The sequence below is a fragment of the Athene noctua genome, chromosome 3 (genome assembly GCF_965140245.1).
Source record: "Athene noctua chromosome 3, bAthNoc1.hap1.1, whole genome shotgun sequence".
Lineage (NCBI taxonomy): Eukaryota > Metazoa > Chordata > Aves > Strigiformes > Strigidae > Athene > Athene noctua.
The window spans coordinates 74,687,026-74,701,305 of NC_134039.1; the positions used below are offsets into that span (position 1 = coordinate 74,687,026).

At 40.7% G+C, this 14,280-nt stretch overlaps 2 protein-coding genes across 2 annotated transcripts in view; one reads left to right on the forward strand and one right to left on the reverse strand.

Annotated features, from left to right (window-relative positions):
• FBXL13 (F-box and leucine rich repeat protein 13) overlaps window positions 1-2,807 on the forward strand; it is a 96,288-nt gene extending 93,481 nt beyond the window's left edge. The window contains exon 21 of the mRNA XM_074903379.1: window positions 124-2,807. Coding sequence (XP_074759480.1) covers window positions 124-247 — 124 coding nt within the window. The 3' untranslated portion in view covers window positions 248-2,807. The remainder of the gene's footprint in view (window positions 1-123) is intronic.
• A 151-nt stretch (window positions 2,808-2,958) lies between these two features.
• The window catches only part of FAM185A (family with sequence similarity 185 member A), a 40,347-nt gene continuing 29,025 nt past the window's right edge, over window positions 2,959-14,280 (reverse strand). The window contains exons 7-8 of the mRNA XM_074903383.1: window positions 12,791-12,925; window positions 2,959-3,206 (exon numbers count right to left, since the gene is read on the reverse strand). Of these exons, the coding sequence (XP_074759484.1) occupies window positions 3,091-3,206; window positions 12,791-12,925 (251 nt within the window). The 3' untranslated portion in view covers window positions 2,959-3,090. The remainder of the gene's footprint in view (window positions 3,207-12,790; window positions 12,926-14,280) is intronic.

Below are 14,280 nucleotides of genomic sequence, written 5' to 3' on the forward strand. Positions count from 1 at the left end.
TAATATTGATGGTTTCAGTTAAAACAAGGAACTTCTGCTCATTAAACAGCTTTTAGTGCTCTTTGTAGAAACAGCCTCTTCAAAATTCTATTTTATTTTTTTTTTTTTAAACTCTTGTTGCAGACAAGCTGTCTCTAAATACACAGCCAAATTGGAGAAACAAGAACATAATGATGCTGACCCTCCTTCCTGGCTTGGATACGATCAGGATGGTAACATACTCACCTTCATCAAAAAACACCAATAAACAAATTCTTCAGAATGAAAAATGAAGAAACTGCACAACATCTACAGGTTAATGTTTTTTCACTAGAGCATGAAAAGAACACTGTATTATTTTACTTAAAACTAATCATACTTTAATAAAAGGCTGTTTGTTGAATCAGTAAGGAAGCATTGTGAATCCTTCTTGCAGGAGCGTGTGTGCCTTCAAGTAAGACAGCCGCACTGAAACAACACTGATAACTTTCAGATGTTGATTCAAGCTGTCTTCATCTTTCAGTAATGAAAGCTTTTGTAGTCCCGTGCAGAGCAAGCAATAAATAAATCTGTGTGTGTCTGGGGTTCTGGTTTGTCCTCTTTGAAGGTCCTCTCCAGGACATAAACACTCTGGCTTCCCACAGAACTTCACACTTGCCACGGCTGGTACTCATCAAGTACAGAGTTCTTGAGCAATGAAGAACAGGTAGTGACTACCCCTTCCTCAAGGCACAACTATACATGCATGTCTAAGAACAGTTTTCTACTTCTCAACAGACATTTGTGCACCCAGAGCCCTAATTCTCCTAAAAGTCTCTCAGACTGAGTTCAAGTCTCTGAGATGATGTTTATATCTGTAGATCTAGCTGGCAGCTGACAAGTCACACCACACAAAAAGGAGCACGAATGAAAAGAAGTGTTAAAGGCTAGGTTTTCTCCAGTTACAGGAATATGTCTTCTCATCAAATGGACAAAACACCCAAGCACACAGGGGATTTGCCATTCAAGCCCTAATTACTAATAACCCGGTAATCTTTCCTTGTCTAGAGAAAAATATAAAGTTTCACCTCATCATAGCAGAACAAGACATTACTCAAATGCCTTTGGGGAAACTCCCAAAGATTTATCTTTCTTCATCTCATTCTTGACCTTTATGTTAAAGTTCTAGCTGGTCTCAACATTTATTAGCTTGGAAAGACTATAATCAGAATAGCTTTAGCAGTAGCACAATTTTTCTGATGGCTTATTTAAACTTCTTTAAGCAAGTAACTAATAATCCTAATGTTTAATTCCAGCTAGTTTTAGAATATGAATGCCTTAACTTGCTTTCTTTTGAACATGGAAGAAATAACATATTTTCTTACTGTGTTCTCTCTTAAACTGCTGATGCAGCAGTCTCAAAAGGCACAAACTTAATCGCAGAGGCTGACAGGCTGTGAATTCCAGGTGAATAATAGAACCATGAAATGGACTCCATTTTGTGAAGTATCTACTACACTTTTATTTTTTCAATGCAGTGTGAATTTAGAGGTGCCTCTTTCAGTTTGTCTGCAGCAGTACAAAAAAATTATTAGTTTCAAAAATTTTTTGGGAAATCTAAAACCATTAAACATTTATTTATTTAGTATATGTTAAAAGTAGTATAATAGTTACTAACAACTAGTAATATCATATTACTTTTAGTAATAATATTAGTAATGTCTTATATATTAGTGTTTATATTAAAAATACATAAAACTTGCCACACATATCAGTGCCCACCTCATCCAAACAAACAGTACACAAAATGGCAAACAGAATGGTGGAGGTTTTAGCCACCCTGAACTACAGTAAAAATGTTGCCCTTGATTACTGAATTCCAGTAGCCAGGGGCAAATATACATCTTCAGGAATCCTGTGGCAAAGAAGTTCATTTCATAATGTACCATTACCATCTAAAGGACATACACACAACTTAAAATCTGAGCTGATGCTCTGAACTCTGCCACTCTCCATCCACGCAGCTGGCAGGAATTCTTACATTGCAGTTTTAAAACACAAATTTCAGCACTTCTTTTATAAGGTGCCATATGTGTATGGAAAGGCTTTTAAAAGCTCCATTTACTTTACTGTGTGTTTGTATTACAGTAACACAAAAACCTCCATAAAACTCACATATGCCCTTCTGCAGGGCGTACGTCCCTCACCTCCCTCCTCTGCCTTTCTGCCTCAGAGCTGACAGTCCTGTCATGCAAGGCTGACAGGAAGGCAAGTCACTGGAAATGTAACAAGTAGACAGATTACAGATCTCATGTATTGGGCCAATGCTTCCATTCTTTGGCAGATTTTACTTTATGGGAATGTTCATGTAGACTCTTATCTGAAGTGCAGCTGGTGGACTGTTCCTCCTTGAAATCAGCCAGATCCATTGCACTTTTGAGTATTTATTTTAAAACCTTCTCGTTGCAGCAGAACAGTGGTAGACAGAGCTAGAGTTCTTATTTCTATCCACAAACAAGTTGTTCAGGATGACATGGAGCAAGTTCTGTCATTTTGTATTAGTTTTACACCTACAGTACCCATTGACAAGGCAGAAACTGCTTAAGGGATCAAACACCAAAGGAAAAGACCAAATAAGAACTACAGTTCTGAAAGTGGTTTTATCCTATCCACGACACAAGTAATTTGGTTGAAGAAAATTCTCTGTCTTTTGCATAAACTAGAAGAATTCCCACGGTAGAGACATTTAAAAATATAAAATAGTTTGCAGAGCATGTCATCTTGGAAGTAAACTTTCATATTTTCAAATACGAGATGTTGAAAAAGCTTTTTCTTTTTTAAATGACAACTCCAAACTTCTGTTTGAAAGTTACCAGCTTTTAAACTGATGTGTTAAGTGGGTCAAGTTATACAAATTCGGAATATGTAAGATCTTGTCATTCCTAAAAGGCACTAAAAGTAAACCAGATCTGTTAAGCACCAGCCACTGTCACAGGCAAATCTTGGGTTAAAACGCCCTAATTTTTAATATTGTTTCTCTCATATTAAGAATATACATCAACAAAGTTCCATAATTTTACAGAAATGTTCCTTTACAGTTTCTTGATTTAATCTCTTTGGCTTATTTCATCTTTAAGAACTCTTGAGCTTGACAGACTGGATCCAGCTTTGGCTTTTAAGACACACTCTGCCATTTTGTGTGTCAGCCTTAATCCATTTGTCTGTTTCATTCCTTTGATTCATGTGACCTGGAAAAGAGAGCTCTGTTTAGTTTACTTTGACACACAGTAAACATATTGCCACATTGCCATTTTTTTCAAGCTCCCTTGAAATACTTGTAAGACTTTTATTTGGCAGAATTTATGCATTTTTAACACAGGCTTCTGACATTTCATTTTTGATACAGTTTTTTTGCATTAATCTAATTTCCTGTAATATGTTATTACAATAAAGTTGTGGGGTTTTATTATATAGTACTGTAGCTTCTATTATGGGCTAGGAAGTATGCTGTGGTGGGTTGACCCTGGCTGGATGCCAGGTGCCCACAAAAGCTGCTCTATCACTCCCATCCTCAGCTGAACAGGGGAGAGAAAATATAATAAAAGGCTCGTGGGTCAAGGTAATAACAGGGAAAGATCACTCACGAATTACCATCATGGGCACAACAGACTTGACTTGGGGAAATTAGTTTCATTTATTACCTATTAAATCAGAGTAGGATAATGAGAAATAAAACCAAATCTTAAAAACACATTCCCCACACCCCTCCCTTCTTCCAGGGCTTAACTTCACTCCCAATTTCTCTACCTTCTCCCCACTGAGCAGTGCAGGGGGGTGGGAAATGGGGGTTGCACCAGTTCATCACACATTGTCTCTCCCACTCCTCCCTCCCCAGGGGGAGGACTCCTCACACTCTTCCCCTGCTCCAGCATGGAGTCCCTTCCACCAGAAACAGTCCTCCACAAACTCCAATGTCAGTCCTTCCCACAGGCCGCAGCTCTTCACGAACTGCCCCAGCATGGGTCCCTGCCAGGGGGTGCAGCCCTTCAGGCACAGCTGCTCCAGCGTGGGTCCCCCACGGGGTCACAGGTGCTGCCAGAAACCTGCTCCAGCGTGGGCTCCTCTCCCCACAGGGCCACAGGTGCTGCCAGGAGCCTGCTCCAGCGTGGGCTTCCCACAGTCACGGCCTCCTTCGGGCACCCCCTGCTCCAGCGCGGGGCCCTCCCCGGGCTGCAGGTGGAGATCTGCTCCTCCGTTCCCGTCCCTGGGCGCAGGGCACAGCTGCCTCCCCACGGGCTGCCCACGGGCTGCGGGGGAACCTCTGCTCCGGGCCTGGAGCACCTCCTGCCCCTCCTGCTGCACTCACCTGGGGGCTGCAGGGTTGTTTCTCTCACATATTCTCACCCTCTCTGGCTGCAATTGAGTAAGTTTCTTGCCCCCTTTCTTAAATATGTTAGAAATATTAATTATGACAGAGGTGCTACCACTGTCGCTGATGGGCTCAGCCTTGGCCTGTGGTGGGTCTGACTTGGAGCCATCCGGCATTGGCTCTGTCAGGCACAGGGGAACCTTCCAGCAGCCCCTTATGAAAGCCACCCCTGTACCCACCCCACCTGCTACCGAAACCCTTGCCACAGAAACGCAGTACATACATCTACATTAGACATTAACCTGGCTAAGTAATTTGAAAAGTTTTCTTCTTTATTGTAAACACAGAAGAGACGTGGGTAAGACCTGATTTTCCAGACAACCAGACACATTGCTACTATTACTGTTTTCTTGCGATAGTGGTTTAAAAATACCCCAACCCCAAGATGTCTGTCTTTTTACATGTTTCACATAAACTTAGTATGCATGGTCATGCTCTGAAAATCTTACTGTATAACAGACAAAGGAGAAAGTTCAATTTATCCAATTTTTACAGTCAAGAAACTGAGACCAAGAGAGAATTAGTGACCTTCCAAATTTATAAAGAACATTTATGACCAAATTGGGAATTAAACTTAAGTCCCAAATCAGTGCCTTTATCACAAGATCAACTTTCTCTTTGGTTTAGCTTTATAAAAGACCTTTTACTACTACTTTAGTGTTTGTGTGACTGAGTGAATTCTAAGTTTAGAACTAATTTGAGCCTGGAATAGCATAAGGGATGGCAGGGAAGCAGATTCTGAAGCAAGTCTGCAAACATGCTCTGCTCTGACCTGTAACACAGCCGAAATTAAATTTTGGCCACATCAAAAACAGTGGCAAAACTCCAGCTGACATCACTACATCGATTTCGACAACTCAAGCTTATGCACCAGAACTTTTCAATAGCATTCCAGTGCTTTGGTACTTCTAAGTGGGATCAATTTACGGTTATGGGCCAAACCCACATCAATTCACTAGCTGGCTGAGGTACTGTCTAGAAGTACAGGATTTGCAGAGGAGTCCAATGCTGACAGAGTTCTCCCACTGAATAAAGAGGTGTATCAGTGTCCTTTGTTACCAGACTACAACATACCTTCAAGGATCTCCATGTAGATGTTCTAGTACAATTTCTGCACTCCTGACTGCTCCAGGCAGCAGCAATCTCAGTCACATTCAGCCTCAATATCATTCCTAAGACAGAATCTATAGTTCTGCTCCCCATCTAATTACAGACTGATATCTACCATCTTAGATTACCACTGAATTGGACAAACATGTTGTACATTAAATCTGTTAAGATCTGAACCCTCAGTTCCTCAGGAAGCTTTCCTGAATCACTGATCCCAATAGTACTGCATAAGAGAATACAGAACAGAAATTAAAATAGAATCTATCTTTTAAGTACAGGTAGCACTTACAACATTAGATCAGTCTGAATTTTAAACAGGAAATAGCCTCCAGGTGTCAAAAAAATAAACCCACAGAGAAGTGTAAAGGAAAACTTCAGCTGATCCCTGTTGTAGAGCACTAAAACTACGGCTTTTTCCCTAAGGAGAGAAGACACGATAAATATAGGGCAGATATATACTTCCAGAAAGTGCATATTGGAGTGCTTGGTCCCAGTTCCCCCCCCCCTCATGTTTTTGACACTGTGGCTTGTACTTCTGCACAAGGAACAAACACTGAAGCACAGAATCAGCCCTGTAAATGAACAGTTTCAGGCACCGCTTATGCCCTGCTACACTTCTGCTAAGAAGTTAAGAGTTTTGAAGAAACACAGAAACAAATTAACAAAAGCTGTTTTAAAGCTCAGTTGTTGTCTGAGTTCTGTTTCTCATTTTGTATTTGCTATGTGAACTTAGAAAAATGTTTTGTTCCTTATGCTTCTTTTGGAGATTTGCCTGTGAAGGGAATGCAGAAAATATCAAACTGCCTGCAGGAAAGTGAGTGTCAAGTTCCACTCCCTAGGCATGAAGATCTTCAAACTATTTTAAGGTTATTTAGCCTATCATCAGTAGCAGGTTCAAATCAAGCTTAAGATATTTAAATAGCTTTGCCTATGAGGTGCTTGCTCATCAAGCAACAACTTTAGTTCAAGACCTTCTGATGACAGTTTGGTCTTAACTGTACTCACTGCCTGTACTCCAAATACTGTGGGAACATAAGTGGATTTTGAGGATGACTTTGCTAGCATGATTAAATCACAAAAGCCAACATCCTGCTGGATTGAGAAAAGCAGAATTAAAAAAAAAAAGGATTATATTCAAAAACCCACCAGTCAAGACAACAGCATGAGCTCAGGAGAAAACAGATGCAAAGGTATGCTGTGTGGTCACCTTTTCAATCTAATGTTTCAGAAAAAGGATTCCAGCCCCCCCCCCATGTGGTGTCTAAGGGCAGCACACCTTTGTAGAACTTCACACAGTCAAGTACTGACTGTTCATTCACTTGCCTTCCTGGAGACTGGAGCAGTTAGAGTGCTCTATTTTCATATCATAAAACACACAAAGAGGACCGTATTTTAAATGTTGTTCACTGGTGTTGTTAGGACTGTGGTGCATCTCGAAAGGCTGCGAACAGCTTGAGTTAAATGCAAGCTGAAACCAATAAAAGTCTGTAGGATAGCATCTCATCAAATGTGTTTTATAAAAGTTGGATGAACTTTCTATTTGACTTGAAGGAATGTAATCTTTTCCAGATACAACCTGGGTCTTTGTTTGTTTTTTTCAGATACTGCTTAAGGATTAAGGCTTCACAGAGGGACAGTGTTTGGAGGGACACTGTAAAACAAAGCTCTTCCCACTCAATTCTAGTGGCAAAGAGTCAATAAAAATTGCTTCTAGGAAAGAAGGAAAGTTTTGAAGAAGTGTCTTGAGAACAGAGAAAACGGGGAGGGACACGGCAGCAGATAGTGTTACTCCTGGGATCAGAACCGTAACTGAATGCAAGACCCGAGTCAGCTGCACAGTGGGAGAATGATTGCTACACTTGGACAGCTGTTAGGTTTCAGAACAAACTTAAGTTTCATCAGACTGACATAATGCAAACTCTTTCAGTTATTTCCCTTTTAAAGGCAAGCTGCTTGCCTCACATTATTCACTACTCCTTCAGCTGTGTTTGTATTTAACCCTGGAACTCCATGCAGCTAAAGACACAGATACTACCTTAAAGTAAACAATATAGAACTTCTGATAACGAAAGCAGTTAAACACATCCATAAAGCTTGGTTCACAGTATATGAGATTCATTCAGTCATCTCCCTCCTTGCACACTTGCTTTGAAGCAGTCCTAAAGGGTAAGTCCACAGGACTTCATAGGCTGCTCTCCCATTACTACCATATGAGGAGCCACGGTGTCAGCAGTAAGTTATTCCCAAAGGTAGGAAACATGTCTAAATCATCTGTGTGAGATCTAACCTCAGGCAGATGTGAAACTCTTAGTATTTCAGTGCATGCCTGAGCAAATGATTGCTTTAAGTGGAAAGGTGCTTCTCACCACAATCTACCTGGAAAACCAGACAAGGTGAAAAGACATGAAGTATGTTCTTAAGAGAAACCCAAAAAGTCAGATAGAACAGTGGTATCAAAGCCCATCTTTTCAAGGGGATTTGGTAACTAGACAGGCTGACTCCAGAGGCACGTGAAGAGGAAGGCGACCAAGAGAATAATTGGATGCTGGATCAGCTCATAAGGTAGACGCAACATATACATGGAAACTGTCTCATGAGAAAAGGGGTTAGAGAAGACAACAGGGGATTCCTCTCCATACCCAGGACAGACATCTGAGTGAATGCATAAGTTAGCCTTATTATCTGTATGCAGAGTCTCCAGAAGCCATGGCTCAGAGGACACTGTTCAGATGTGGCTCAGCAAAGCACCAGGGCTGTAGATGGGGTTGGATTAGTACCAAAAGCTAAAAATCCTGTTAACTCCTGCAACTGTTGTCATGCTGGATGACATAGGGAACAAGTATGCCTCGACTTGGGAGAAGTCAGTAATAACTGAAGAGTATGTTCTTTGTGAGAGGACAGAAAAATACAAAGAGGTCGGTTTGCCAACTTGAGAAAGTAAGAATAGGGAGACACAATAACCTACAAAGACAAACGTTCATGGCCTCTGAGGAGCACCTGTGACACTGTGGGACTTTTACCAAGGAAACTCATGCAAGTGCTGAAAACCAGATGGAGTGACTGTGAAAGTTAAAAGGTCACTCGGCACCAAGCAGATGGATGGCGTCAAGTCAAAGGTTGCCGCTAGCTATGAACTTGACACTAGAACAGGGACCAGGGATGGAGAAAGATCTGGAATCTGATGAATCCCTGGCACCACTCAGAGATGGAAGATTTGCACATTTTAAAGAAAGGGCTCATAATCCAGACCATTAGATTTGGAAACTGACACTACCAGCTACAAGGAGCCAGTGAAAGTCTCTGAATGACTGCAAGATTTTTTCCAGCAAGCTTACAGTTGTCAACACACAAGCTGGCAATGGAAGTGGGCGGAAGCATGCCCACTGGCTGCATTCATTTAGTCCCCAAATTTATCTACCCACAGGCCTCAGAAACTTCCTCTGAGTTGCTGTGGAGCGGGTGGGAGCAGATGGTCACATCAACTTCAGACAAGAGCAAAGAGGGTTGAAAGCAGCCTCCTGAAGATGTACTGTATTTAACCCAACATGCTCGCCTAGCCTGTTCTTCACAATCTGCAGTACCGGCAGCCCTACGGCCTCACCAGACAAGTTCTTATTACCAGAAAGTTTATCTTACTATGCAGCTAAGTTATCTTTACCACAACCTCAAATCATAATTTCCAGTCCTATCACCTGTGGACAGAGAACAATTTATTTCTTTCATCTCTGCAGAAATTTCTTACATCGGAAAAATGCATCTTATTTTCCCTTAGTCGTCTTTTCTTTAGAAAAAACACACTTTTTTAGTCTTCCCTCATTGATCATGTTTTTAAGCCTCTGATCACGTGTTCTCCTTTGGAGTCTCTACAGTTGTCCACATCCTTTTTTTAAGTACAGTACTCAAAGCTGGACACATTCCAGCAAAGTATTACTAATGCTATGTAAAGCCAAGGGATTATTTTGAGTCTTACAGAACAGTCATGTCAATACACAATTTTTTTTTCAACAGTGTAACATTATTGTTTTCTGTTTACTGATGTTTTTATTGAAATACTTCTCTTGAGACTACAAAGGTAATTATTCCTACCTTCATACTTTGAACTTAAAATGACTTAGAAAAATGGCCTATAAAGCATATAAATCAAGATTTTCTGTATTTTAACCTTGTCCTTTTTACATGTTTGTAACCCCTTTCACATGACAGTCTAAGTTAATTTTCTGCTTAAATATTTGACACTTCCTAGCCTACCACCCTTCCTTTTACATATATAGTACCAGATATAGTTAATTATCTCTACAGGCTTCTTAAATCAGCTGATTGAAGAATACAGGCAGACCTGGAGACATGGGGAAGGTGCAGACATTGAGCAGCAAGGGCCTTCCTCTTTGCTAAGGAAAGGAAAAGAATGCCTTGACATGATTACCATCAGAAATTACTGGAGTTACCCAAGCATTCTCAAACTAGACAGTCAAACAAACTTTTACAGATGGAAGCTAGACCAGTGCTTAACACGAAAAAATCTGGTTTTATAACAGATTTCATTATACCATACATACTACTTCTAAGAGTACCTACGGGATGTCAATAGAAACAGATGCCTTATCCTTGCAAATTACACTGGAGAGTAAACTCCTCGGCACTGTTCCCTAGGCTCCTTCCCTTTCTCAGCAAGTGTCCCAATTCTGCAGGAAAGTCCCTTTCTTTTCTAAAGGAGCAAAACACCTTTCCACACTTGCATTACTCTGCCTCTAGAGCACACAGTCCAGGCTTCTTGCTTTGACTAAATCCTGCCCTATTCCTTGGCTATCCTGCAAAACCCTGGATGTGACTGCTTGTGGGATTGTAGTGTACTGACTTCTCCACTCGGCGTGCAAACGGGAGCCATGACGCAAGGTGATGGTGTTCATCATAACCACTGTAACGGCAGTAGGGAAGGCCTGCCTAGCGGTAGTGATAGACTAGGTGCATGTTTACCCGTCACAGAACCCTACTATGTCTTCTCACTGGAGAGCCTCCTCTCTAACATATTCCCAGGGGCAAGTACAGCTTCCTGAAAGCAGTCGGTTCCTGTGTTATCCACATGAGAACTAGCCAGTTTCTGAAAAAATAATCTATTTTTAAACTAACCTTTGAGCTCAAAAAAATCATAAAAATCTAAACTATCACACTCTTCTGATACAGTTTTTTTTCCACTTGGCAAAACCCCTCTTCTCTATTTTTTATTTCTTCAGTTGCAGCAGCAGGACAGTTACAGACTGTACCTAAAAGTTCAACAGTGGATAGTGTTTTCATGATATAGAAACAGTATGAAATGATTTTTAATTATTTCAGAAACTAATTGTACAAGAAAATTCTCAAATACCAACTTTGAGAATGAGGGTACAAGTGCTTGGCCTGCAGAAAGAATACACTGTCCCCACAGTGGGGACAAGTATAAGGTAACAAGAAGGAGAATCAGGAAGCATCTTCCTTGCCATGCCAAAGCAATGTTACTGACTTGGCAAAGAACAGGGAGGTACTGTTTTCAAAATGGTAAAAAAAGGAGCAAAGCACATGCTAAAATCAAATACTTCATCTCCCTTCAGGTTTGCTGCTTCTTACTGACCAGTGAAGAAAAGGGAGGACAGAGCTGCTGTAACTGGTTACATCATGTGAGAAAACACTTAAAGCTAAATGCCAGGTATAAAGACAGATGGAGATACATTACTTCAGGCCAGCACTTGTTTAGCTGAATTGTACCCTACAGCAAATCCACTCCAGGGTCTATTTTCATTCACTTGTATTACAATCAATTTAGATCAATATATTTTTTTTGTGCAATGCTGTAACCTCTTTAAAGAGCTGATAATCAGTGGCCTAATACTGCTGCCTCTGCATAACTGTTGTTGATTTTCATGCCTTTGGGATATGTATATTTATTTGAGGGTTAACTTATCAGAGCTGCTTTTGGCCTCAACTGCCAAGATCATTTCCATACAGAATGGTGGGTTGAAAAATTGCATCTGCTTCAGCGATGACTGTCCTACATAAACTGACTGGGTCATGAAACCAGAGAAGCCATTCAGCTGTGTATATGTGAAACACCACTCTAATCTTTAATGTTGCCAGAGTGACACCATGATTGACTGGCCAGTGCTCCTCTTCACTGGGAGAAGTGTTGTTTTACTGCTAAGGCAATCGTTCCATAGAGCCTTACTAGAACCTGGGGTCCTTCTACAGGTTTCTAGCTGGAGAAATTCTAACCAGGTTTTTAAAATAAATTGTATTTAATAGCCACCAGTAAATTTAAATGCTAGCTACTGTTCAAGGCAGGAAGAGATATGCCTATACATTTCAAGACTAATGTTTTACATAGGCAGGCTACATATTAAAATGCCATACATATATATTTCTAACATTTCCTGACTTTGAGATTATCATCTTACATGGGGGAGGAAAAGAAGTTATTTTCTTAGGTTTAAAACCAAAGAAAAACTCAAAGCCTCACCCAATCTGCTATCATATCAGGTCATACTGACATAACACGTTGAAAACCAAATCTGGAGCCTTCAGACACATTACATTAATGTTTCCTCTTGAGCAAACCAAGTAATTGGTAACAGCAATGGTCTTAACTTGTAAATAGACACATCCGGAGAGGAGGAGAGAAATACACACACTGACATTGAACTGTACAACTGTTTTCTAAAGCAGGAAACAGCAAGACTTGGGATTCACGAGTTCAATTGTAATTGCACTAGAAAAATCCTTCCAGTAATTGCAGGCACCTTTCCATGTACTCTATTTCACTGTGCTCCAGCTACTGCTCTTCTCCCAGCTATCTCCCACCCATCATTTCTCAGCCTAACCTGCACTGTTTAACATTGATACTCTACATTTATAAATATGTGATATACCCCTTCCCTCTCCCACCCAACAGAGACAAAGAAAGCTTTTCATTACGTTTTTAGTAGATATTCCCCAACAATTTATTATATGTGACTCCTAAACCAACAAAGCAATGGGTCAAACTCAGCCCTGGATTACCTCCCACAAGTTCACTGAAATAATGCTGAGGATGAATTTGACTCTAAGACTTTTGTTAGAGGGGCAGTTATTTGCATTCACAAGGCATTAACCAAAAATGAAAAAGTCATCTAGTAACACGGGGAGTACAATGGCACAAGCAAACATCTGAACCTGAAACACATGAAACAAGAAGCAGCCAAAAGCAATAAACTCATAACGAAACATAGATGCTTTTGACTAAGGCCAGACAGACATTTATTGGAAGCCAAGATTAGTAAGCCTTACCACTTATAGTTACGTGGTCATCTTTGGAGGCACTGTGTGTTTCTTTTAACTGGATCTCTGAGCTCACATCCACTTTTCTTCCAGACAACTGTAAATAGGCTTTGAGAGAGGCAGGTACCTTGACTGTAATTGAACCTGGTATAAATGTAAAAAGTTAGTGTAGCATTGAGATCAAAGCACAAATCAGGCAATTATTTAGCAAACTTGAATCAAATAATCGTTTGTTTGTTGTTGTGGGTTTTTTGGTGGGTTTTGTTTTTTTTTTTTTTTAAGAGCCTTCAGACACAGTAACCTCTTTTTTGTCTCTGAAAGGATAAATGAAGACATCTTCATTTCTCATAACCAGAATACTCTGACACATGTAGAAAATGGTGTCACCATATTTCCCTGGTGGACACAGACACTAATAATGACATACACTGCTAGCAACAGCTCTCAGTAGAGGATCTTATTACAGGAATGATCAAGGGAAGCAAATCTAACTGATCTCACAGGTGTTATGACCTTAGTTTCATCTAGTTGCATATTTACACTCCTGAGAAAGGACAAGGGATTAGATTTGATGATTAATCCAACCACTGTGTGGCACATTATGAAAGAACTGCTCCTCTGGAACGATGAGATGCCACTTACATACTGTTAACACTAGCAACTGTCTGCTTCACTGCAGAGGGCCAGCTGTTCACATCCTTGAACAGATGCAGTCTCAAAAGTGACTATGGCAGGGGCACACCTCACCCCCCCCCCCCCCCCCCCCGATGAAGATGGGACTTCCTGGTTGCTGAAATATAATGGCTTTTTTTTGTGCCCTGTTCTCAGTTTCATAGCAACTGGGGCCCTCAGCCAATAAGGGTTGATATTGACCACAGATCAGATGCAGCTCACGTATAAATGGAGTCCCCTGGGGCAGCCATTTTGAGCTAGTCCCCCCTGGAGCAGCACGCTGCAGTTAAGGACTCTCCCCCCTTGGGTTGTTATGCCACCCAGGGAAAGTCCTTGAGGTTGAGAACTCTCACATTTTAGGTGAGTGATCAAGAATTTTTGGATTGTCACTAAATCGTAGAGTTTTGTGCAATAATAGTTTTTGTTCCCTCTCACGGACATTTGGATCTGTCATTTGTGATGACTGTTAGAGTGCCAATTAATTGTATCAAAAGAAATTTATTGTAATTACTGTTTATTTTGAGAGCCTCCACAACAGTGACTAACCAGTTTAGACTATATAACTAAAATGTAAACTACTAGAAAAATTGCAGCTTTGGTGGCCTGAATAATTCTACCCTTGAGATTAAAACCAGAAATTCCTATTTCTGCTTCCCCTAAATATGTGCTTCTATGCATCAGGCTGATGGCAGATGCTGGGCCCCCAACCTGCTCACATTAGTCATATTTGGAATTACTCAGTCACAATATTTGGAAGCTGCGCCCTACACATTAAAACAAAAACCTACCAAAATTCAGAATACACTTTCTGCATACGTGCTCCTTAG